We start from the raw sequence: 26,539 nt of genomic DNA on the forward strand, positions 1-26,539 counted from the left end.
AGTTGGTTGTACTCATACTACACCCTGCACTTTGTGTTCAGATTCAGGTATTCCCGGACATAGCGGGTGTTGATTCTTTTGCGCGGTTGATTTTCAGGAGATTTTGAGGTAGCTGCCGTGTTCCGCAGACCTTGTCTCTCCTTCTCTGTCTCTTTGTTTACTGTATTTGGTCTCAGACTATTATAGGCTATATTTTCCAGACTTGTATTCACATTAGATGCTCATGTACTCAGTGACACCAGGTTTTGGGGAGTGTTTGTATTGTATTTAAATATTATATTTTCAACCTTAAAGAGGAGTTTTGGTTATTAAGATTTTCGGCTTGGCTAATATCGAGATAGGCGTCATCACGATAGGTTGAAATTTTGGGTCGTGACATTACATGTATCGCGACATACCCTATTTTCTTAACTTTTTGACAGTAGATAAGCTTATGTTTTCTATTAATTATGCACTTGCCATACTTTTTCTATTAATTATCCACTTGATTTATGTTATTAATGGTGCCATGGTGGGACTCAGAAAAAAGGGCCTCTTAACCAAGTGCTATCAATAATTAAACATCGAAAGCCACTAGACTATTAGTCCGAAAGAGCATTTTGTTTTCTAAAGATAATTTGAAAATAATTAACGAAGTAATAATCGTAATTATAAGAGATCAATAAGTCCAACTGGACAGTATTTGAAGAAGACAACAACTTGGAATGGTGAAACTACTGTTTGAATATCTCTTTAATTATTGAACTGTCATTTCCAAAATATAAATAAATTAATACTCAAGAATGAGAATCAGTAGATAAATGTTATACTACTAATAATCTTTTACTCCTATGTCAACGATTTTGCTTATTATTGTCAGGAGTAGTCGCATATAAGTCATGTAGTATGCATCATTATTCAATAAAGCCGAGAAGGATCCAAGATTTTAACTTGAGAGTCTCAACCAGAACACTAAAAAATACCGAGATACAATGATGTACTTGAAAATGTTTTAAAAGCCGCCTATAAAGAATGATTTCCATGTTTTGACTTAGTATGACCTTTAACGAGCTACTAATAGTTTATCTTAATCTTGGCCCTACCATTTTAAATTTTCGGATCTGGGCACTCTAGAATGTTATCAAGACTATTTCTTTTCATTTCTTTTTTTGGTATAAGATTTAAGACTTTAATAATAACAATTTAAAAGAAAAAACAAAAATGACACGATAATCCAAATGCACTCTTGATTGAAGAATGAAAACATCATGGGTAAGAAAAAGTACAATATATGTGATCGATCGATCGTTATTCAGATCATAGCCACTTCAAGAAAACAAATTACAAGAAATGCGTGTAACTAAGACAAATTAAAGACAATGACCATCTTCAAGCAAACTAAACAAGAAAGTGTTGGCTAACTCCACTCATGAATCTACTTAGCCACTTCATGAGTACTTGTAGGCATCTCCAATGGGAAATTTGTTGTTTCATTGTGAGCACTTCCATAAGGACAGAACATAACCTTATAATCTGTAGTCCAACTTGTGCAAGTAAATGTACTTGTTGGATCATCTTGAGGATAACTATAGGCGTCAGGACATCTTTGTTTGAACCATCTTGATAACTCAGTAGGACCACATGGTCCTTGTGTGCAACAATATTGTTGTCCTCCAAATGTTGTACATGGATTGTTACATCCTCCAGGTACCCTAAGTGAACCAGGGCATTCACCATTTATATTGGCTGTGCATTGAATTCCGTGACATTTTCCAGGACCAGGCTTAGTCGGGCCAAAAGACATAGGAATGTTGAATCCATCGATAACAGAAATGTCCCAGAAATCTAAGTTGCTGAATTGGTTCAACGCGTATTCGGCTAAGGTATTTGGTGGTTTACCCCATCCTTTGCATTCTAAGACTCCACCACAATCACCGGTTTGGCACCAACCTCTACCAGCACCATCAAAATTGCAATTAGTACGACCCCATATACGTGCCATTTTAGTACCAGGTGGTGCCCAGAACCACCAACTTTGACCTCGTTCGAGACGTCGGCCACCGCCTACAGGGGTTGCCGCCGCCCAGACGGTGTATGGGCAATTGTTATGGACTTCAAATACGCCGGAAGCATAAGTATAAGTCACAAAGGCAAGGAGGAAGAACACTAAAAAAGTTGTCAAGTGACTCATTTTAGTGGACTTTTTAGTAAGAAAATTGGTGTTGATATATTGACATTTGAGTTAAGGGGCTTTATATAGGGGTGTGGCGGCTTTTTGCACTATAGACAATAATCATATATATATTGGCACTTGATATATTATATTAATAAAAGAATAATCTTGAAAGATGCCTGGCGGCTATTCGTAGGAGCCTGACAATTATTATGAACATTAGAAGCTAATTTGTATAACATATTGGTCTACATTTATCAAATGCAGAACTATATTTTTCCTTAAAATGAAAAATAGAATCGTAACAATTGTTAAGTCAAAATCAGACTAACTAATATATGAACTTGATCTGTAAATGGTCAATAATTTGGGGAATTCCAAATTGAAGATCCAACCCACCCCATTTGCTTAACCTTTTTTTGATTGTAGATGCATATACGTTTTCTATTAGTTATCCACTTGATATATGTTAGAATTCTTGATCGAATTTCTTGATTATAAATCTTTCATTTATGAAGACTTGGTAATGCAGAGTGGGTAATAATTAGGCAAATATGTATTCATTAAATTGATAATATATTGTATCATTTAACCAGGGTTATTAAGCTATATATTATATATGTGTGTGTGAAGACTAATGGTGTGCATTCATAAATTTAGTGTAAACACAGCCGACTGGAAATAAGTATTTTACTCAGTGACTCCAACAGCAAATGTAGTGGAAAGATTGAAACCGGCTGCAAAGCTCATCTCCAAATTCCACAAAGCTAACTTGTGCGCACAGTCATCTCCAAATTCCATAAACTAGTGCTAGTTATAGCTAATTTTAAATGAAATTAAGTAGCTAGGGATACCTATAGTAATAATTGCAGGTAAAATTATGATTTCAGTTCGAAGGATGTACTGGATAACTATTTTGTCTTAGTATATTTTCGCCATTCAATAGCTTGTAAAAAACGTGAAGTAAAAGTAGTGAAAAATAGTGGAATATGAACCGACTGAACAAAATGTATTACTTGAAGGCTGTATATCTTGTTTTACGGAAGCGGATCAAGTATTTCAATTAAATAGGCTCTGAATCTTAAAATAATATTTTCAAGTGCTTATAGTTATAATTGTGTTCTAGATATAATATTTGTACATACTTAATAAATTTCTTAATATAAATATATTATTTAAACAAAAATTACTTGGCTCAACCCATGTTTGGGTTTCTAGCTCAGTCCATCTTGTTTTATAGTGGATATTATCGGTGGCATATTATTTCAATTGGACATATTAGCGTGACAAAGTTTGCTCGTGATCATTATCACCAAATAAATTATTTAGCTTCTATATATGTGTGTGCATAATATTAAGTGTCACTTGTCAGGCCTTCACATTTAGCCGCCTAGCTCTACCTTTACCAAAGCATCTTTCATGATTATTCCTTTATTAATATTAATATAATAATAATATATCAAGTGCCAAAATATAAAGAATATGATTAATGTCCATAGTGCAAAAAGCCGCCATACCACTATATAAACCCTCTTAACTCAAATGTCAACACATCCAACAACCAATCTTCTTACTAAAATGTCCACTAAAATGAGTCACTTGACAACTTGTTTAGTAATCTTCCTTCTTGCCTTTGTGACTTATACTTATGCTTCCGGCGTATTTGAAGTCCATAACAACTGCCCATACACCGTCTGGGCGGCGGCAACCCCTGTAGGCGGTGGCCGACGTCTCGAACGAGGTCAAAGTTGGTGGTTCTGGGCACCACCTGGTACTAAAATGGCACGTATATGGGGTCGTACTAATTGCAACTTTGATGGTGCTGGTAGAGGTTGGTGCCAAACCGGTGATTGTGGTGGAGTCTTAGAATGCAAAGGATGGGGTAAACCACCAAATACCTTAGCCGAATACGCGTTGAACCAATTCAGCAACTTAGATTTCTGGGACATTTCTGTAATTGATGGATTCAACATTCCTATGTCTTTTGGTCCGACTAAGCCTGGCCCTGGAAAATGTCACGGAATTCAATGCACAGCCAATATAAATGGTGAATGTCCTGGTTCACTTAGGGTACCTGGAGGATGTAACAACCCATGTACAACATTTGGAGGACAACAATATTGTTGCACACAAGGACCATGTGGTCCTACAGAGTTGTCAAGATGGTTCAAACAAAGATGTCCAGATGCCTATAGTTATCCTCAAGATGATCCAACAAGTACATTTACTTGCACAAGTTGGACTACAGATTATAAGGTTATGTTCTGTCCTTATGGAAGTGCTCATAATGAAACAACAAATTTCCCATTGGAGATGCCTACAAGTACTCTTGAAGTGTCTAAGTAGATTCATGAGTGGTGTTAGCCATCTCTTTCTTGTTTAATTTGCTTGCATTTTTGGTCATTGTTTTTACTTTGTCTTAATTACACACGTTTCTTGTAATTTGTTCTCTTGAAAGTGGCTATGATCTGAATAACGATCGGTCGATCACATATTGTAATTTGATAATACATCCAAAGGAAGCTCCAAAGTAGTTTCATTTTAGTAATCTCTATTCTCTAAGACCAGGTATAGCTATAACTGGAAGATATAGAATTCATATGTATTAGTAAAAGAGTCCATCAGTCCATGTTAATTCGTAGATAGGCCCAACTCGTATATATCAATGGCACCAGGGGTGTCAATGATTCAGTTCTGCCGGTTATTTTATAAAATATGTACCATACCAATTTTTCGGTTATTCTATATATCATGTATAACCAACATTAAACCTTTCGAAACCGTCCCAATCATGTCGGTTTCTCTTCGGTATCGGTATCGGTACGGTTTGGTTAATTTTCGGTATTTTTTAAAATATCATGTAAAAGTCTGTAAAAGTAAAATGCAATAATATATATACTTTTATTGTACTTAGCACAACTCTCTAGACAGTTCTATTGTTTAAATGATGAATTAAGAAAATATGAAAGATCGTCATATTATAGATCCATCAACTACTTTACAACAACGTTAAAGAAACTAAGCAAAGACAAAGAAAAAATAAGCAAAGACAAAGAAAAAATAAATCACACGAGTAGTAAAATATTAACAAGTTGGGACTCAAGAATAAAGTTTATAGAAGATTAAATATTTACAAAGATAAATCTAAATCATACAAAAGGAAACATATTCAATACATTGTAGTTTGCCACTCATAATCGCTAGAATACTTTCTGTCTTGCTAGTGAATATGCTCGAAATAATTTAGTTTCAGTAGGAGTAACATAATAGGTTTGGGCATTAGGATTTTGATTTTAATTACTTGTTGGATTGTAATCATTTTATAATTTCAAAGGTTAAGGAAACATTTAATGATCTATTTTTTTAAAACTTAGTATATAAATATATTTTTCACATGTAAATTTATTCGGTACGGTTCGGTATTTTTTTCGGTTTATTTTCATAAAATAAAAAACCTACCCTAATTATCGGTACGGTTATAGATTTATATAAAAACCTACGGTTTTATTAAAAGAAACCTAAAAATCGGTTCGGTGTGGTAGGTTCGGACGATTTAGTTGGTTTTTAAATATCCATTGACACCCCTAGATGGCACAATACGATAATAAACTACAAGTCAACAACCACTGCAAAGCAGGACATAGTGACAAATTGATAAATGTATATTTTTAGCAGCTTCCAAAAATAACAGTCGAAAAATATATATTTTTTTGTATATATGTGTATTATACACATATAAATATATTGTTTATATATATATTTTTACTAACAAATATAATTAATTTAGGCCGACCGGCCAGTTTTGTATTTTGTCTATGACAAATCATTGAGCTATAGCCCATATTCAACAATGCCTATATTGGTACTATATTAGTCACCTGAAAAAGTGAAAATGACACCATGTAGTCACTGGTAAGCATGTTGTTTAAAATATATCAACAGTTTATAATATATTTAAAATTAGCCAATTTCGCTCAAATTTCAGGACATGGCGTCCTAGAGTTTAAACCTCAAAGTTTAAACTTCAGGACATTATGTTCTGAAGTTCGAAAATTGTGTGCAAAAGTTTGAATTTTATGTCCTGAATTTAAATTAATAGTTTAGAAATTCAGGACTCTTAGTCCTGAATTTTAAATTAGCAGCTTAAAAATTCAGGACACTAAGCCCACTCAAAATATTTAGTCCTGAAATTTAGATGAATTAACTAATCTTTAAATATATTATAAATTAATGAATATATTTTAAAGAACGGATTTAAAAGTGGCTATTGCTGAAGTTTGCCCCTGAAGGAGACGGCCACACCTATATACGTCTTTTGTAAGTAGGGCACACGACAAAATTAGTCAACTTTATGGCATTACATCAATCTATTGTTTGGATTAACATTTCCCCAGTCTCAATCCGATCATATTGTTTCCTCTTTAAGGCAATGGAGTCGACTCAAAGCAGTACGCTAGCTTGAAACACAATCTTCACCCAATTCGAGCTACAGAAAGTTGTATCTTATTGCACCACTTCTTCAATAATAGACATGTATAATTACGGGTAAATATTTATTCGGATATTTACATTAAATCATATCAACTTATCATTGTAAAGTAATTTCATTAGAAGAAAATATATATTAATTAACCAGATTTTAATTACATGATAAAGTTTATATGCAAAAAATATCATGCATTTATTAGTTTATTGTTAATATTAGTTTTTTATTTTACGGTTAGGTGTATACTTTACCCTTCACTTCTCTTGGTATTAGGTAAGCTAAGAAAATTAAATAAACGCAACTAGAGGGAAATTGCGTGTGAGTTTTGCTTATTTCTCTTGACACTCCATTCTCCATAGCTGACCAAATTAACATGTGCTTTGTTTCACTCCCTGACCCCCAACCCCACCCCAAAAAAAATTCCCTTTTTACATTAATTAATAAACAGATTTTAAAGGCTATTTAAAATGAACTTTAACCAGACTTGACCAATCGTATAAAATGGAGAAGAAATTAAAGAGAAGATCCAAAAGAAGTGGATTTCTTAAGAATAATAATTAAAAAAAAAAGTAATATACACTAATAGTGTAAAATATTTTTAATGGTAATTTAACCTATTATAATAAATTATATATAATTGTTATCAGATTACTAATTAATATTTATTTGTAATTACCTTTTAATAACCTGATTTTGCAAATCTATTAAATCGTCAATATATAAAACCTAAATAATAAAAGAAATTAAAATAAAGAGACACCATGTGATTTTCCATATCTAGATCCACAACTCATATGAATATACTTATCACACCAGATCGCTATTACATCCGACCGGTCACCACCAATCAAGGAGCTCACCCGGCCGGTTCAAGTTATAATCAACCCGGTCTTACCCCACGTAAACCGGTATCCTTTTCGCGCGTATAAAACACCGGCTTTTCCTCTCAAAGCAGAATCTCATCGTACAGTACCAAAAAAAGAACCAGCCTTTTGTCCTAAACTTGTCTGTATTTAGAATCTGCATTTTTTTTCCTCGGGATCTGTGATATTTTTCATTGAAAATGGCGCGAGGAAAACTTGAAGTACTTCTCGTTGGGGCTAAAGGCCTCGATAATACTGATTTTCTCAGTAAGTGATCTGCAATATTATTTGATTCGTCAATTTCCTTTTTGTTTTTGCGGTTTTTGTTCTGATCAGTTGAATTGGATGTGGGTTTCTATTCTTCTCCTTAGAATTTGCTGGAAAAATTAATATAAAAAAAATAGTAGAAAAATCTAGTCTTTAAAAAGTTTAAATTCACCATACCATAACTGATCATATGATCCAGGAGATTTATTTCAATGGATGTACAAAAGACGTCGAATTTGTATTTTGGATCTTAGTCTTGCTGATGTTTAGTGAACTAGTCAAGTTAAAAAGTAAAATCATTTTAACAATTTCATTATAATATTTGATTTGATGATTTCTTGATCAAACTACTTTTTGCATTAGTATTTTAATATCTTTATTCTACAGTAAACTAGTAAATTTAAATCTAGCTCATGCCTAGTCAAATAGTGTCAAATAAAATGGACTCAAAGGAACAATCGATTGAACATTCTTCTTGGTCATTTGACTTCAATTTGGTAAGAGTGATTAGTCTCCTTTTGGACTTCCCGACGCGAATCTGGATTTAGTCGGCCCTATGTTGATAAAGTGGTAAACTAAGTATTAAAAATGGACGATCGTTTCTTAAAAAGAGAATATTTATTCAGATCATATTCGCCTATTGCCTTTTTCTTAATTTATCAATTTGCTATATTTTACTTGTTTAAATGTATTATATGGTGATACAGATAATATGGATCCATATGTGGTTCTAACTTGTCGATCTCAGGAGAAAAAAAGCAGCGTTGCATCAGGTACAATGTCATAATCTTTGGTTAAGCGTCTTAATATTATTAATTTCACATTTATTAAGAAAAAAATGAAGTTTGATTAATATAATTTATGATGATCTTGATGTTGGATTTTCCATAGGGAAGGGATGTGAACCTGAATGGAATGAAACATTTGTTTTCTCTATTTCTGAGGGTGTTGAAGAACTGTTCTTGAAGATAATGGACAGTGATTCTGTAGGTGAAGACGATTTTGTGGGAGAAGCCAAGTAAGTATTATTAGAGGCTAATCTAAGATTTATACATATTTTTTGTATGTATAAACATAGTCTGAGTTTGATAGTATGGTCTAAGTTGCTCGGATACGGGTGTTGATCTAAAGGTTGGATCCTTCAAGCTGTAAATTCTAAAATTCGGGGATACAGATTCTAGTACGGATATAGGTGCGGGGATCCGGCTAAAAACAATTCAAAAAAATAAAAATATAAAAATATCTCTAAACTATGAGAAATTTTGTGAAATACTTACGTATATATAGCTTGTAAAGTATGAATTTTTTTATTCTCAAGTTGTAGATAAGTAAATGATTGATTTCCTAGATAAGGTATGTCATTTTTTCAAATTTACCCTAGTTTTGGTTCTGATTTCATGAATCATATTGTATTTCGTTTCGAATTTTCCCATCCATCGCGCTCAAAGTACCTAAAATTGTTTGACCAGATCCTGTATGGATCCCATACCCACACTCATACTAGTGTCGTGTCGACATGGGTGCGGCACCTAAAATGCCGTATCGGAGCAACTTAGAGTATGGTTGTACGTGCACCCACTGCTAATAAGTTGGAGATCTGCATATGTTGTTACTTTCGAGGGATCATTTCACACGAGCGTGACCTAAACAATTCAGAGATTTTTAGTTTTGTTACAGAAGTTGAATGGTTGATATTTGTTTTTGAACTATCCATGTGTATGATATATGCAGGATAGCTATTGAGCCAGTTTTTTCAGAAGGGAGCATCCCAACAACTGCATATAATGTAGTTAAAAATGAAGAATATTGTGGAGAAATTAAAGTTGGTCTCACTTTTACTCCTCAGGCAAGTTACTTTCTTCCCACTTTTATTAATTCATATGCTTCACATGGGATACATATCTTTTGTCCTTAAATTTCTGAGCTCGTTTAATACTGCTAAAGGAAAAAAGATGTGTATATATGTGTGCGTGTGTGAGAGAGAGAGGATCCGTGACATTTGCCAGCACCGAATATCAGCAACTACTATTATGTCTTAATCTCAAACAAGTTGAGATCAATCATATAGATCTTCACGTCCATGTCAGTTCATTTATACCCGTCTCAGTCGAATATTATGTGACCACAGATAAATAACTCTAAAATTTAGCATATGTAGACATTTAAGTATAATTGGTATGCTAAGTGCATTATATCTTTTTCTATGTTGCAGGAGGAGCGGGATTATGAACAAGAAGAAAGTTATGGCGGATGGAAAGAGTCTTCTTATTGATATGAAGCATCAGTCCGTCGATCAAATTGATGTTGTTCCTCATATTACCAATTTGATTCCAAACGTTGTGTTCCAATATATACTTAAATGAACATGTTGGGGTTTTCTTTTCCTTTTTTTTTTTTTTTTTTTTGTGATTTTGTGGAGAGAAGAGTGAAGAATTTGCTTGGTGCTCTTTGCCATGATTTTCGATTTATTATTTCATGAGTTGTTATATAAGGATTATCATGTAATATGATTTTACAATTGCTTCCAAATTGTCAAGTTCCAAGATCATGCGGTATAAGATCTGAAATTCTGGTGAAGATATCAGTCGACACTGAACCTCTTTTTTTGTAATAACAAAGAAATTCCCAAGGATAACTGACATACGCCTAAAGCCTGACACTCATTTTATAACCTTGTTTCAAGTTTCATAGATAATTTCCTGTGTGAAGAGGAATACTTGGTTGAATCAAGACACCACGAGATCCACTCCCGATTCATGTCACCACAAGCTATAATCCCTAATCAATCGAGAGAGAGAGAAAACAGCGACAAAATTATGTGCTACCAAAACTTAGATATCGTACCTTATACAGAAAACATTTAGCAAACATTTGTCTATTATGCCTTTTTAAGTGGGAAAAAGATTGTCTAAAGTACTACTGATCGTGAGATCTAAATTTTCAAAAAGTTGCATCTACATTTCGACCACCTGGATCGAACAAATCTAATATATCCATCTCATCCCACAAACATTTGATGAAGCATATCACCTGTTGTCAATCTTCACCCAATTATAGACAGTCTCCCCAACTATAGAAACTGCATCAAAAAAATAAAACAGCTAGAGGGTAATAGCTGCACAAAAATGCATTCACAAAAGAGCAGTTCCGTGTTATTACTTGATCCATCGATACACGTAACACCTGTCTCTTAAAGCGCTCTCATTCAACTTTTGAGATTTGACGTTAGATTGATAGTCCTTGGCCTGGGTGTCCAAACCTGGACTTTGAGAAACAACACTACTGCAGCCCGATGTGCAATTATTTCCAGTGGGCAAAAAGGTTTGATTTATTGGCCTGGGTGTCCATACCTGGACACTGCGATTTAACTTTAGATTGATAGTCCTTAGCCTGGGTGTCCAAACCTGGACTTTGAGAAACAACACTACTGCAACCTGGCATGCTATTACTTCCAGTGGGCAAAAAGGTTTGAGTTATTGGCGGTTGCTCCTGCGGGACGTGCTCCTCTGATGGAGCGCAATGGCTAGGAACATCATTCATGTAAAAGCTGGAAGTGTTGAATAATGGCAGTTCAAAGCACCCGTCATCAGCCTGAGTGTAAGAAGTATTGAATTCTTGCTGGGAAGATCCTTGAAAGGCGAGGGTATCTTCTACTGGTATTGCACCAGTAAGGGTCTTGAATGCAAATTCCAAGCATGGGTCTGACCAATAATCCCCAAATGGGTAAGAAGCTAGTTGTGCTTGCAACCTTCTGCTCTGCTCATCTTGATTCTCAGTTACTAGCTCTCCTGTTTGCTTTTCTCTAACAGGCTGGTTTTCCACATTAAGCTCTCTACTTCTCTGTGACGATTCACCTAGTTGTGAATCTCGCCATTGCATGTTCTCATAATCGCGTTTCTCACTTACCTGCTCTACAGAACACCTTTCCAAAACATACTGGTTCTCCACAGGGAGTACCCTACTTCCCGATGCTAATTGAGCTGGCCAAGAATTGTTCAATAATCTCTTCTGACTGTCTTGTGCTGTAGGCCTTTCTTTAACCACCTGGTGCTCCAAGTGAACCTTTCCGATTTCATATGATATTTCAGCTGGCTGAGGATCTCGCAATATTCTTCTATCATCTTGTTTCTCACTTGTTAATTCCTTCGCAGCTTTCTGCTCTTTAAAAGCTTGGCCCTCTGAAGGACACTTCACAATTTCCAACGGATCATCTTGTGATAAAGCTATTTTTCTTAGAAAGGCGTGATCCGAAATGGCCAGATCAGCTTGCTGGGACAATTCCCGACCAGAGACAGTCAGGGGATGGCCTGAAGAGACAGATCCAGGACCACATTCACCTACATTTAAATCAGGCACCACTTCTGAGTAGTGGCCTGAGAGTCTCTTTGAAACCCGGCGAACCGGTGTAAATGACTCCTCATTTCTAATTTTTCTCGACTGCGCTGGCAATTTGTTATTACTATGTTTTTTCTTCTTATTTTCTGGTAATTGCAGCTCTGGGAAGAACACCGTCTGAGGGGAAACAGCTAATGACCTTTTAACATCAACACTTTCAGCAGCTATAGCTTTTGTGTCTCCAATTGAGTCTCTTAATTCTCGTTCCATGTCTAGTCTTATTTCAGCATCTACATTTACATTTCCGCATGAATGCTTTTCTGTTATATCAGCTACAGTAGATGAAATAATGGTGCTGTTGAACACACTGCTTTCAGGATGTTCATTGGAACTCTCAGCTTGTAGTGCCAGTGAATAAGTAACAAAACACTCTCCACCTACATCAGCAACTCCCGTTTCAGAATTCAGAAATAACTCTCAACGATTAGAGAATTCAACAGAACAAATATAAATGACGAGTAAATTGGAGGAATTCAGCAAAATTGCCAACAAAAAAGTATCACCTTTTGATTCCTCAATAGAAAAAGGTTGTCTTCCGGACAAAGAGCACCCTAATTTCTTTGAACTGGCGCCACGTGTTGAGGGCTATCAAAAGAAAGAAGCTTCAACCGTCAGAAATTTCTCCCTTTCAAGGAAAATCAACATACACTTGTATTGAGAACTGAAAAATTGAAGTTGCCGAACTCCAATCTTGTCACGAACTATGCATAAAGGATTTGTGATTACTGTCGCCCATTAAAGACATGCTGCTTAATGTCAATCCAATGAAAGGGCATTCTACTTAAAGTTTCCACATGCATGATTATTTGTATATGCAAGACGCTGGACATAAAGATTATCCTCCTTGTTTAAGAACTCACAAAGAAAACAAAAGCTTATATAATGCTTGAAATGGTGGTTGAAATCTGGAAATCACAAGGTATTGAGTCTTTCCTCTTAACTTTCTATAGCACTGTTTTCAGCCATAGTTTTTTTTGCCCTGAGAAAAACGTTTTCAGCTATAATTTATAAAGACTTCCCTCATTTAAAGAACTTATGAGGATAGGGATAATACTCAGGGTGGTGGTCCAGATCTGGTAACTCTTAAGGCACTGAGTCATTCCTTTTAACCTTCTATGACATCATATTTAGCAATAGTTTCACATAAGCTATTGTCTCCACATATTCCAATTCAAATATTATGATGTGGATTTACTCTCTTTGAACTTGGATAAGGTCATTGCTTTCAAATTTATCTTCCCTGTGAGTGTTCTCTAAAGCAGCCACTCAGTCTCAGAAGAAGCATGTCTGTTTAATAATGGGTGTAGAGCACCTCCAATACACGAAACAAAGTTTCATCACTGTTCTTACAGGATCAAATATATCTTCCTAGTAAAGGGTTCATACAAATACGATCAACAAAATTTATATGCAAGCTGAATAGCAGTAACATGGAGAACAGGCGTTATCAAACAAGTAGCAAGAATAGAGTTGACAGGAAACCCGAGGTGGGGAAAGGTGCACTTACAGAATTACCCTTCATTTCTGAATCCGGATCCCTTTTGGTAGGTCTCATTGCACACCTACTGATGTCTCCAGTTTGCAGATAGCGCATAACATCCTTTTTGGAGCGAAATACATATCCATGAACTGGATCCGTGTAAAACTGCAATGACCAAGTTACCGTAAGATACTAACTACAAATACTAATGCAGTATTCCATGCCTGCCACATAAACAGCGACGTAACCCTTCTCCAGAAGCACCCTTTCTCATGCATATCCCATTTCTGCAGAATGGTGTAAACCTTCCTCTGCTTGAATAGGATGATGTGCATGAGAAAGAGAGGGAGAGAGAAGCGCGCGGGGGAAGGGAGGGGAGGGGGAGACAGAAATGCTGAGGAAGAAAGAGAAATACCGGGTCCTTTCTTATCCCACGAGCGTTTTGCCTAATTCTGATTTCTTTTTTCCAGCCTGGTGGTAATTCATCGACTGAAGCTTCTCTTCTCAGAAAAGACTGATAAGAATTGCCAGTTCCTACAGTAGGATCTTTCTTCTGGGCAAGTATTTCCTTTTCCCAGCCTGGGGGTAATTCATCCGCTGAAGCTTCTCTGCTCAGAAAAGCCTGATCAGAATTGCCAGTTTCAACTGTCGGACAGTTGTTCCAGGTAAAGCCTGGTGGTAATTCATCCGCTGAAGCCTCTCTGCTCAGAGAAGCCTGATCAGAATTGCCAGTTCTTCCTGTCGGACCTTTATTCCGGGTAAAGCCTGGTGGTAATTCATTCGCTGAAGCCTCTCTGCTCAGAGAAGCCTGATCAGAATTGCCAGTTCTTCCTGTCGGACCTTTATTCCAGGTAAATCCTGGTGGTAATTCATCCGCTGAAGCTTCCCTGATCAGAGAAGCCTGATCAGAATTGCCAGTTCTTACTGTCGGACCATTATTCCAGGTAAAGCCTGGTGGTAATTCATCCGCTGAAGCTTCTCTTCTCAGAGAAGCCTGATCAGAATTGTTAGTTCCTACTCTTGGACCTTTATTCCAGGTAAAGCCTGGTGGTAAGTCATCTGCTGAAGCTTCTCTGGTCAGAGAAGCCTGATCGGAATTGCCAGTTCCTAATGTCGGACCTTTATTCCAGGTAAAGCCTGGTGGTAATTCATCCGCTGAAGCTTCTCCGCTCAGTTCTTTGTTCTGGATAAGTATTTCCTTTCCCCAGCCTGGTGGTAATTCATCCGCTGAAGCTTCTTTGCTCAGAGAAGCCTGATCAGTTCCTACAGTAGGATCTTTGTTCGGGGCAAGTATTTCCTTGTCCCATCCTAGTGGTAATTGATCCGCTGAAGCCTCTCTGCTCAGAGAAGCCTGATCAGAATTGCCCGTTCCTACTCTAGGATCTTTGTTGGGGGGAAGTATTTCCTTTTCCCAGGCTGGTCGTAATTCCTCCACTGAAGCTTCTCTGCTCAGAGAAGCCTGATCAGAATTGCCAGTTCCTACAGTAGAATCTTTGTTCGGGGCAAGTATTTCCTTGTCCCAGCCTGGTGGTAATTGATCTGCTGAAGCTTCTCTGCTCAAAGCCTGCTCAGAATTGCCTGTTCCTACTGTAGGATCTTTGGTCGGGGCAAGTATTTCCTTTTCCCAGGTTAGTGGTAATTCCACCGCTGAAGCTCCTCTGCTCAGAGAAGCCTGATCAGAATTGCCTGTTCCTACAGTAGGATCTTTGTTGGGGGAAAGTATTTCATTTTCCCAGGCTGGTAGTAATTCCTCCACTGAAGCTTCTATGCTTAGAGAAGCCTGATCAGAATTGCCAGTTCCTACTGTCGGATCTTTGTTCGGGGCAAGTGTTTCCTTTTCTAAGCCTGGTGGTAATTCATCGACTGAAGCTTCTCTGCTCAGAGAAGCCTGATCAGAATTGCCAGTAGGAACTGTAGGATCTTCGTTCTGGGCAAGTTCCTGACAACAATCATTCAGGGGAATGCCCAAAGAGGCAGATTTCTTAACCACAGCTCGAAAAGCACGTTCACCTAGATCCAAATTAGCCACTGGTTCTGGGCTGTGGCCGACAAGTCTTTTTGAGATCCGACGACCAGGTGTAATTGACTTCTTATTTCTGGATCTTCTCGACTGCTTTGGTGTTTCTTTATTAATAAGTTTTTCCTGCTCATTTTCTGGTAATTGCTTCCCTGGGAGTAGATCTGACAGAGGAGTTGAAACAGCTGATAGCCTTTCAGCAACCACACTTTCAGCAGTTATGACTTTTGTGTCTGCATTTGAGTCTCTTATTTCTGGCTCCTTGTCCAGACTCATTTCAGCATTTTCAATAACATTTTCACATGAATGCTTTGTGTTTATATCAGCCGCTGATGTAATACCGGTGTTTGCATTGGAGGCACTGGTTTCACGCTGTTTCTTGGAACTCTCAGCTTGTACTCCCGGTGAATAAGTAACAGCACGTTTTTCACCTACATCAGCAATCCCAGCTTCAGAATTGAGAAATTATTACCGATATTTAGTTTATACGACATATACCAAGGGAAAAGAGTAGAATGAAAGAATTGAAATGACTGCTAGTGATGCCCTGATACTTGATTAATGATATATCTCCTCTAAAAGTTGGGGTGCAAGGGAATATTAACTAAGAAGTATCACCTCTGGATTCCTCAGCAGCAAAAGGTTGCCTTTCAGTCATAGCGCCCCCTAATTTCTTCGAACTGGTGTTATGTGCTGCGGGCTACCAAAAAGAAAATTTTCAACCGTCAGAAAATTCTCGCATTCAAAGTAAATTAACATCCATTAGTCCTGAGATCAAATAATTGATCTTGCCAAAACTGAATCTCATCACAAACAGTGAAATACATAGGGGATTCGTGCTTACAGCCCATGACAATAAAATAAGGGCTAGTTAAAAGTTAAAACAAGGTACGGAAACTTCAGGGTCACGCAAGAGAATATTAAGTATGCTTATGAATATTGGAGCTCTTGAAAAGTTGGTAAATCCATCAGGAAAATCTGGAAAGTGATCCCTGCAAGAATTTTTTGGTGTTTTTAGACAGAAGGAACCGCAGATATTTTGATGGAATATCAACTCCAATTCACTCCCTTAAGCACTAGATGTCTTTCTCTTTATTTAGTTGGTGCAATCTATCTCCTGTAAATACCCCTGACAAACTTTTGGACTTTGTTAGCTCCTATCCTAAGCATAGAACTTCATGTAATAGAGGCCAACAAACTCTCTTTTGTACTCTTTGCATCTTCTTGATGCCATCAATGAAACCACTTCATTAGAAAAAGATCAAGGTTATTCTATTATATAAAGAGTTAAGACATGCAGTGAAATGTTAATACAATGAAAAGACATTCAACGTGAACAGTTAAATTCGATATGTAAAATACTATATATAAAGATTTTCCCCATTATTTAAAGAACTTACAAGAAAAAGGACAATGGTAATGCCCAGGATGGTGGTTCAGATCCGGGAACCATCAGGTATGGAGTCATTTCTTTTAACCTTCTATAGCATTAGCTAGAGTTTATCATGGTTTTCCTATTTAAAGAACTTAGAAGAAAAGGTTGTTCATAATGCTCATGGTTCAAACTGGAAACAGAAGGTACTGAGTCATTCCTTCTAACCCTCTTGAGCATAGTTGGTATAGTATCACAAGCTACTGTCTCCACATATTTATATTCAAATAGTATGATATGGATTTATTCTCTTTAAACATGGGAAACATCTGCATCTTCAGAGAGAGAGAGAGATAAGGATAAACTCCACCGCCCAAATCCCCTACTCCGGATCCAACAGTTACCCTTCCCCACTTTCCCCCCTTCATGACTCAAACCCAACCTGCTTGGAGGTGGACAGGCTTTACAACTAGGCTATCCACTCTTGACAAGTTGTAGTTGACTCAAGTTACTGCTTTCACAGATTTAATCTGTGTTCCTTTTAGTATTCCCTAGTTCAGCCACTCTGTCTCAGAACAAAGCATACCTATTTCAGAAGAGGTTCTTCCTGAAACAAAATACAGAAGGCACCAACTTCACCACAGTTCTTTACTGGATCTAATATGATTTACTAGTAGAGGGTTGAAACTGCAGCATATCACTGGAGGCACCATCATACTAATATGACCAACAAGTTTTAGCAGTAATTTGGAAATGGAGCTTATCCAACAAATAGCAATAACAGAGGTGACAGGAGAACCGGAGGGAGGTGCAGAAATGTAAATGACTTACAGAACTCTCCTTCATTGTTGCATCTAGATCCCTTTTGACAGGTTTTATAGCACATTTACTAATGTCCCCAGTCTGTAGATAGCGCAAAACATCCTTCTTGGAGCGGAATACATATCCATGCACTGGATCAGTGTACAACTGCAATAATCAAGTCAACTTAAAATCAGCACTGAAAAACTTCAAATATAAATCTACTTATGCAGCACCCCTCACATAAGCAGCCCCTACTGCTAACGTAGCACAGCTTTTCTCATGCATAACCCATCATGGCATAATAGTGCAAAATAGACTCTTGAGTGAAGAGGATGATGTGCATACAAGTAAAGAGAGAGAGAGAGAGAGAGAGAGAGAGAGAGAGTACCGGGTCTTTTCTTATCCCACGAGCCTTTTTTGTAACTTTGATTTCTTTTTTCCAGCCGGGGGGTAATTCATCCACTGAAGTTTCTCCACTCAAAGAAGCCTGGTCAGAGTTGCCAGTTTCCGGTGTAGGATCGGAGTGCTGGAGCGATTCTTGACCACAGACATTCAGGGAGGCAGATTTCTCAACTACAGCTGGAAGAGCATGTTCACCTAGATCCAAATCGGTCGCTGCTTCTGGTTCTTGACCTGCAAGTCTTTTGGAGACCCGACGACCAGGTTTAAGTGACTTTGGATTTCTGGATTTTCCAGACTGCTGCGTCCCTGCTTTATAATTATGTTTTTCCTGCTCATTTTCTTGTAGCTGCTGCTCTGGGAGGAGATCTGACTGAGTGGAAACCGCTGATTGCCTTTCAACACCAACACTTACAGTTCCTATTTCAGCATCTTCATTTACATCTTCAAAGGAATGGTTCTCATTTATCTCAGCTAAAATGGATGTGATGATAATGTTAGGATCAGGCACACTGCAGTCAGGAAGTTTCTTGGAACTCTCAACTTGCTGTGCAGGTGAGCAAGTTAAAAAACTATTTCCCCCTACATCAGAAATTCCAGTTTCACAATTGAGAAATAATAATCAACATCTAGGGAAAGCAGGTCAACATATTAATGAAGAAAAGTAAAATGAAGGGAGTTGAAATGACTAGTATGGATGACCAGATATTGAATAAACAATGTATGTCCTCTCAGACTGGGACAATGGGGCAAATTTTTTTTTTTTAATGGTAGCATATCACAATGGGGCAATATTTCCAACTACAGATTATCACCTTTCGCCTCCTCAGTGGCAAAAAGTTGTCTTCCCGTCACAAAGCACTCTGGTTTCTTCAAACTGGCATCATCTGTCGTGTGCTATCAAATGAAATTAAGTTTCCGACCATCAGTGATCCTCCCATTCAGGGTAAATCAACATCCACTAGTCTTGATAATAAGCAAATTGAGCTTGCAAACTTCAAGTTTTTCACAAATCATGTGTATAAAAGATTATGGCTGATTACAGCGCTGACACCAAATAAGGCTAATCAAGAGCAAGGTGGAGGAATTTCAAGATCAATCAGTTACACAGAAAGAGAGAATATACCCATGCTGAGAAATGTTAATATGGTGAAAAGCCATTTAACTTTGATTTTACACTTGAATGACTATATTTGATATGCAATAATAGACAAGATTCCTCCTAGAATTGTAAGGTATTGAGCAATCCTACCGATCAAACAGTCATTAGCTAAATTACGTGTAAGATTTTTTTTTGTAGAAAGCTAAATTACATGTAAGATTGTCTTCATATCTTTTAATTTGCATAGTAAGATGTGGAGTTATTCTCTTTAAACTTGGATACTACTTCTAATGTGACTTAAATTTCACAAATTCAATGAGCCTGCTTTAGAATAGCTTCTTCAGTACCTCCAATACACGAACGTGTTACAGAAGCACCAACTACACCACTACTCTTACAGGATGTAATATGTTTCCTACTAAAGGGTTGAGACTTGTGCATCTCGCTGAAGGCAACATAAAACTATGACCAACAAGGTTTTGTGCGTAAGCTGAGGAGCACTAACATTAAAAAAGGAGTTATCAAACAAGTAGCCTGATAACAGTGGCGACTGGCGACAGGTAGGGGGTGGGGGTGGGGGAATCGAGAAAGGCGTAGACTTACAGAATTATCCTTCATAGTTGAAGCTACATTCCTTTTAGAATGTCTTCTAGCACACTTACTAGTGTCTCCGGTATGTAGATAGCGGAAAACTTCCTTTTTGGAGCGAAATTTATACCCATGCACTGGATCCGTGTACATCTGCAATGACCAAGTCAATATAAAATTCTCAACTTTGAATATATATCTACTGTTGCAGCATTTCATATCTATCACACAAGGAGCCACCAAACCCTGCTCCCATAGCACCTTTCTCATGTATGCTAAAATACTGCATAATGGTGCAAAATAGAGTGTCCCCCTTGAATAGAGTATGGGTATGTGAGTATATATGTATGTATATGTGTGTGTATGTGTATATATATACACACACATATATCGATGTGTATATATATAGAGAGAGAGAGGGGCTGAGGAAGAAAGAGAAATACCGGGTCTTTTCTTATCCCACGATCAGTTTGTCGAATTATGACTTCTTTTTTCCAGCCTGGGGGTAATTCATCCACTGAATTGCAATCAACTGCAACCTAGATATTTACAACAAAAATCAGTAACCTATGGTGAATAATAGCTCAGCTATAAATCACAGATATCAGAAGCATCTGAGGTATTACAGAACAAACAGTCTTTGAAGAGGGACTGTCACTGCCAGGTTTCTGCCTTTTGGATAAGGGACTCTGGACCCCGTTTTCTTTGGAATCTAGAGATGCTTTCTCATTTAAAGAGAAGTCCTCTCCAGCACCATGCTGAAACAAAAACATAATTACATGAGAATACTTGCAATATCTCAAGGCTACACCCATTGAATTGCTTTCAACAGCAACCTAGATAGTACTCGAGAATCAGTAAATCCATACTGAATTAAAATCTCAAATATTTTCAGAAGTATCTTGGGTATATTACAGAAGGAGAAATCTTTGTAGAGGGCCTGTTAATGCCAGATTTCTGTGTTTTGGATATGCAACTCGGTTCCCCAACTTCTTCAGAATCCTGAGATGGTTTCTGCTTGGAAAATGACCCCTCCTTGATGTCATGCTGAGACAAAAACATAATTTGACGAGAATAAGTTGCACTACCTAAATGCTACACCCAATGAATTGCTTTCAACTGCCACCTATATGTTACTAGAGAAATCGGTAACATACTAAATTACACAGCTAACAACCGAATCTTTAGCGGTGTCATGAGTATATTACAGAACCAATAGTCTTTACCGAGGGTCGATCGCCGTCAGATTTCTGCCTTTTGGATATGCGACTCTGGCCCCCGATATCTTTGGAATTCTCAGATGCTTTTTGATTTGAAGAGGATACTTCACCAGTTCCATGCTGAAACAAAAACATAATTACACATGAAGATGTTGCAATAACTCAAGGCTACAAAAGCTACTATCAACTTCTTTTCTGCAAGTTGCTCCCTCCATCAAAATTTTACCTACTCTTTCCTAAAAGGAATGTCCAAAAGATGTATCAGGCTGCCCAAAGACAGATTTTTTCATTTCAAACTAGTTACAAATGTATGGTGCAACTCTCCAGAGTACTTTTTTCGTTTAGGGGGCCACTGCCGAATAAATAAACGAAACGTTCTTTTTACTTATATAGCATAGAAACAGAGTACTCATTATTAGAGTTATGCAGATAGAGATACCAAGAAGGAGATCAAATCTCATCCAAAGTACTTTTTCTTTATATTTGTTTTCGCTGTACTAGCTTTATTATGTGGCATTGTATGACTTCTCCTAATAATCAAAACTGAACTAGTTTCTTAAAACAATTTAAAGATCAGGTTCATAAAGATAATTTTGACTTGAGAAGAATGATATGTGGCATCTTGAGCAAAGAGGATATCTTCAAGTCCAATAGATGTACGTGCATGAATCATTTAGAAAAAAGGTATAAAAACTAGAAACAGATTTTGTCATGGTGAGAAAATTAAAAGGGAGAGAGTGTACTATCTGTTCTTCTCCGGCGATGTTGTTCTGCTTCATAGTTTTGAGATATTTAGATACTTCCGGCCTTGAATAGAATTTGTTTCCAGTTGATGGATCAATGTAAACCTGGAAGAACAGCCAAAAACAATATGAATGTAAACTAAAGATGAGGGTGTGATTGGAGCATGTTATCTGCAAAATAGCATCATTCCTGCTCTAAAGGCCATGGTTCTTTCTGAGAAGTCGCAAACTCGGACTACCACATGCTGCTGCTTAGTATTGCAGCAACGGAACTGTTAAAAAGAAAAAGAGACTATAGCAAGCTAAGCCCCTAAGGAAGTTTCTAGGAATACTTGGTTGAAGTTCCTACGAAAACAAGAACTCAAAATTTGTATAGTTAAATTAAATCATGAGGCTTCTTACTGAAAAATTCTGTTTTCTCTATAGTCTATAATATTCCACTAATTATTAAACCCCACCTAGATGCAGCAGATCACTGCTTCAAGAGTTAGCCTGATGATTAACCTAATCAAGGTGTTGATAATAGAACCAAATTTGATTTTGCTAAAACACATTATAAATAATGTTGTAAAATAGCAATTTCTATAAAGCTCACAGGGCATTTTACCCTCCATTATAATTTGAGGCCATTCATACCCCCACTGTTAGAAAATCCTCATATTTGCTCTTGACCCTAATGGAGCTCCAATCTGAAGTATAATGAGGGATAACTTCAACCCAGTAAAAGGTAGAGGGGTAAATTTGGACCTTTTTCGACATGTGGAATTCACCCCGTCCAGTGTTTTTGAGAGCGAGAAGCGCAAAAAAGCGACAGGGGCTCGACTCGCTTCAAAAGCGAAGAGCAAAGCGAAGCGCACGCTTTATTAAAGTGAAGCGCAATTCTTAAAAAACATAATGTAAACCTTGCAAAGACACAATATAAATAATCAAAATACATATATATAATAATTAATTTTATAAACTGAAATACACATTAAAAAAATCAAATAAACTAAAATATAACACACACACACATATATATATATAATAATTAATTTTCTAAAATGAAATACATATAAAATTAATCAAATAAACTGAAAATATAACATATATATAATAATTAATTTTATATACTGAAATATACATTAAAAAAATCAAATAAACTGAACAATATAACATATATATAATAATTAATTCTATAAACTAAAATACATATTAAAATTAATAAATAAGAAGAATGGAAGAAGAGGGGAGAGAAGAAAACCAGCGTCTGTCCTAGCTGCGCAGACGCTGGACGATAAGAAGTGAAAAAGAGAAGAGAAGAAGAAGAAGGAAGAAAGAAGGAAAAAGAAAGAAAAAAAGAGCAGAAGCTGGATGGGAACAAGAAGAAGAAAGAAAGAAGAAAGGAAAAAATGAAAAGAAGAAGGGAGAAGAAGAAAAATTACCTGGACTGGATGGAGGAAGTTGAAACCCTAGGTTTTGGCAGCAATGTCGATCGAAGAAGAGAGAAGAGAGAAATGGGTCAATTTTGGTCTTAGGGGTCTGTTTTGTATAATAAAAAACGGACCCAAACTTTTTTTTTTTTAAAAAGGCCCCTCTTAACAGAAGCAGGCGCTTCTGTCGCTTCTTCAACTGAAGCGCGCACTTCACCTGGTCGAGTCGCCTCAGGCTGGGAAAAGCGACCAGCCATCGCTTCACGCTTAAAGCAACAAAGCGATCGCTTTTTCAAACACTGACCCCGTCCACGCTGGAGTGTCGTTAAAATCAAGGGCAAAATGTCTCAGTAGGGGTATAGATGGCCTCGAAGTATAACCGAGAGTAAAATAAAGATATTTCATATAGTAGAGGGGTAAATTTGGACTTTTCCCTATATTATAAACCCTATATAACTAGTATTAAACAGAAGTAGATATTGCCTAGAATCTGCATTCTCATCAATACCTCTAACTAACAAATACTATAGGCATTTTGGGACTCAGATAAACTACCAGCAGAACCAAAAGCAGCATGACCATATGTATGCCACGGAGTGTCACATACATGGAATTCGCATGAGCAATGTTATCTGTTTACTTAAGTGAGAAATCTTGCAAAAAGATATGCTGATACATCAAAGAAATTGACACACTGCTAATCTTTCAGAAAGTTCACACTAAAAGAAATATAGAAGACACATTATAACAAATCATAGCCACAAGTATGAGGTTGGTAGATTTCCATTTCCATACCTTGTAAGCCAAACCAGCATGTGAGCCAGACTTACGATTCCTCAACTCAACTATCCAACCTGCAGGTAACCACTCAGGAGATTTCTTTGTTTCCTCAACAATCTGACAATAACAAGTGACAGATCTCAGAAGATAAACCACGTACAAAAAAGTAGAATGTCGTTGTTACTTCACCTTCAAAACTCACCTGACTAACATTGTTCTCGGAGCAGCTCCTATCTTGATAATTCATTTGACTAACATTGTTCTCAGAGAAGCTCTTATCTTGATGATTCATTTGACTAACATTGTTCTGGGAGCTACTCTTATCTTGGTTCAGTACTTGAGTTACATCATGGCAAGTATCTTTTGTGTTCATATACCGAGTGACTTCCTTCTTGGAATAGAACTTTTTCCCAGTTTCCACATTTGTGTAGTACTGAAAAGAGAAATGACAACAACATGTGATGAAAGCCGTATAAGCAGAAATCTTACGAGATCTCTTACATGACATCATTTAACGGCAGTTGATTCGCTATTCGGCTATTCCATATGTAACAATCTTTTAAAGTGCAGATTCTAATGTTGCAACATCACTGCACATATCCAGATTAGCCAAGACAAGAAGGGAACACAATTACATGAGATACTCCAAAGAGAATATGAAGCACATCGAGAAGAGTTCAAAGACTGAGGAAAGTTTCAATTCCTAAAGGAAATAACCTTATGCAAGATCCATCATTCTTATAAATTGAGTCAACAGATTTGAACCTGAGACCTCATGGTTTTTCTCACACTTCATTACCCACTAAGCCACACCCATGGTGCGATAATTTCCAAATAATTCAAAGATTGGTAAGTTATAACATATGGATAATGGCCACTTAAATCACAATCAACTATGCATCCATCCCATATCACTTGGGGTCGAATATATGAATTCTCTAAACCATTCCACTCTATTCGAGTTTGTTACATTCCAATACTAAATATTTGTGCTTCAAGGCAAATTAGGGGTTTTGTTAAGCTATAGGTTCTCTACTCTCACACTTATCTCTACACCTCTACTCTGTCATAAAAGTCTCTAAAAGAAAAAACATTATTGGCCATAATACCAACTAGTAGTTGGTATGCATAAAAAGCTAGAAAGGGGAAAATTTAATTATTTTTTCTTTGATAGCCGTGGTGTCCAGGCCAGCTTACGCGCACCTCGACTAATTACACAGGATACTTATCACCTCCCACCAGCAACAGGTACCAGCTAACTCTATCCACCAAGGCTTGGATAAATGGGAAGAAGTTGATTTAGACTCTCATCATTTAACGATGTTGTCAGTAGTGGAGCCAGGATTTTATACAAGGAAATTTCACACATTCAATCCAATTTGGACATGTGACCTAAAGTAATTTGAACCCCCTTTGCTGCTTTACAAGAATTTTCCCCATTTAAAGGGGTTTCAATAGCTTTATATACACACACAGGGGGAGGCAGAGTGCGGGATGCGGGTTCGGCCGAACCCAGTAGCTTTTATTCAAATCATGTATATATTTGTCTTAAGAAATCTATTGAATATGTACAACTTATTAATTTAGAACACAGTAACTTAAAAGGATCACAATCCCGAACCCATAAGGTTCAAATCTTGGCTCCGCCTCTGTGCGCGCGCACACACACAAAAAAAAAAAAAATAGTTTTTACTACAGCATAATTCTTCAGCAAATGGGATTCAATAAAACCATTTTCGATAAAATGGGTAATTCAAGATTCTACATGCAACTGGTTTAGCAAGTTGATCAAGCCCATAAATTAACAATAATAAAGTTATTTGAATAGCCCCATAAAAATTACCATAGACCCATCTGGAGTTAACTACAAAATTGACTGATTATGCACTTTACAAAAATCGAACCTGAACAAATAAAGGGGAAATTGAGAAAAATTACCGCAAATCCAAATATCAAAAAATAAAACAAAGAATACAGCTGCAATATCCTAATTGTTTATAAATTAGCTATAAAAAAAAGTTCAATTATTTAACCTTGGTTTTTCTTCCGCTAGTTATTTTGACATCCTCAGTCCATCCGGGAGGAGGCCAATCCGCCGGCGAATCTCCGACGGTCATATCGCCGGAATCTACTCACGATTTCAGCTGAAACTGAACACTTCTAAGGGTTGGGTCAACAAAGGCTGAAAGAGTAAATAGAAAGGTTATGTTAGGCAACTGGACTATATGTGAAGTGGAGAAACACGTGTCCGAAATATTTTCTAGTATAAAATTACTACTTCATGCATAATTTTATATTTTATATAATCACTCCTAATAATTTTCATTAATACAAAAGTTTATTAATTATTAAATCAACAATTTTTCCCTCATCGCATCACAGCTATAGAAGTAATGAAAGTTTTTATGTGTTTAATAAAATATTGATGTATTAATGGAAAACTAAATTACTATTTACTA

At 36.8% G+C, this 26,539-nt stretch overlaps 4 protein-coding genes across 5 annotated transcripts; 2 read left to right on the plus strand and 2 right to left on the minus strand.

Moving 5' to 3' along the window:
- Positions 1-1,201: 1,201 nt before the first annotated feature.
- Positions 1,202-2,220, minus strand: LOC104086597 (osmotin-like protein). Its single transcript, XM_009590910.4, has one exon. The coding sequence runs from the start codon at positions 2,168-2,170 to the stop codon at positions 1,415-1,417; it is 756 nt and encodes a 251-aa protein (XP_009589205.1). The 5' UTR covers positions 2,171-2,220; the 3' UTR covers positions 1,202-1,414.
- Positions 2,221-3,692: 1,472 nt separating this feature from the next.
- On the plus strand, positions 3,693-4,696 carry LOC104086598 (osmotin-like protein). Its single transcript, XM_009590911.4, has one exon. The coding sequence runs from the start codon at positions 3,695-3,697 to the stop codon at positions 4,496-4,498; it is 804 nt and encodes a 267-aa protein (XP_009589206.2). The 5' UTR covers positions 3,693-3,694; the 3' UTR covers positions 4,499-4,696.
- A 2,892-nt stretch (positions 4,697-7,588) lies between these two features.
- LOC104086599 (elicitor-responsive protein 3) lies at positions 7,589-10,297 on the plus strand. Its single transcript, XM_009590912.4, has 5 exons — positions 7,589-7,768; positions 8,476-8,541; positions 8,660-8,786; positions 9,500-9,614; positions 9,981-10,297. Exons 1-5 carry the CDS (start codon positions 7,702-7,704, stop codon positions 10,038-10,040), a joined length of 435 nt encoding a protein of 144 aa, XP_009589207.1. The 5' UTR covers positions 7,589-7,701; the 3' UTR covers positions 10,041-10,297.
- A 330-nt stretch (positions 10,298-10,627) lies between these two features.
- LOC104086600 (uncharacterized) lies at positions 10,628-26,278 on the minus strand. 2 transcript variants are annotated; one of them, XR_011410622.1, is made up of 18 exons: positions 26,114-26,278; positions 24,283-24,513; positions 24,096-24,197; positions 21,889-21,993; positions 21,152-21,265; positions 20,841-20,972; positions 20,552-20,683; positions 20,369-20,464; positions 19,941-20,078; positions 19,051-19,132; positions 18,225-18,817; positions 17,864-18,001; positions 16,279-16,360; positions 14,059-16,091; positions 13,671-13,808; positions 12,667-12,748; positions 10,986-12,540; positions 10,855-10,944 (listed from the first exon to the last, which is right to left on the minus strand). XR_011410622.1 is itself a non-coding variant. In XM_009590913.4 (17 exons), exons 1-17 carry the CDS (start codon positions 26,195-26,197, stop codon positions 11,069-11,071), a joined length of 5,754 nt encoding a protein of 1,917 aa, XP_009589208.2. In that variant the 5' UTR covers positions 26,198-26,278; the 3' UTR covers positions 10,628-11,068. The 2 variants fall into 2 exon arrangements, 1 of the variants encoding a protein (XP_009589208.2); XM_009590913.4 differs by having other exon boundaries at positions 10,628-12,540.
- Between the last annotated feature and the right edge of the window lie 261 nt (positions 26,279-26,539).

This window comes from Nicotiana tomentosiformis, chromosome 8, assembly GCF_000390325.3.
Source record: "Nicotiana tomentosiformis chromosome 8, ASM39032v3, whole genome shotgun sequence".
Taxonomy (NCBI): domain Eukaryota; kingdom Viridiplantae; phylum Streptophyta; class Magnoliopsida; order Solanales; family Solanaceae; genus Nicotiana; species Nicotiana tomentosiformis.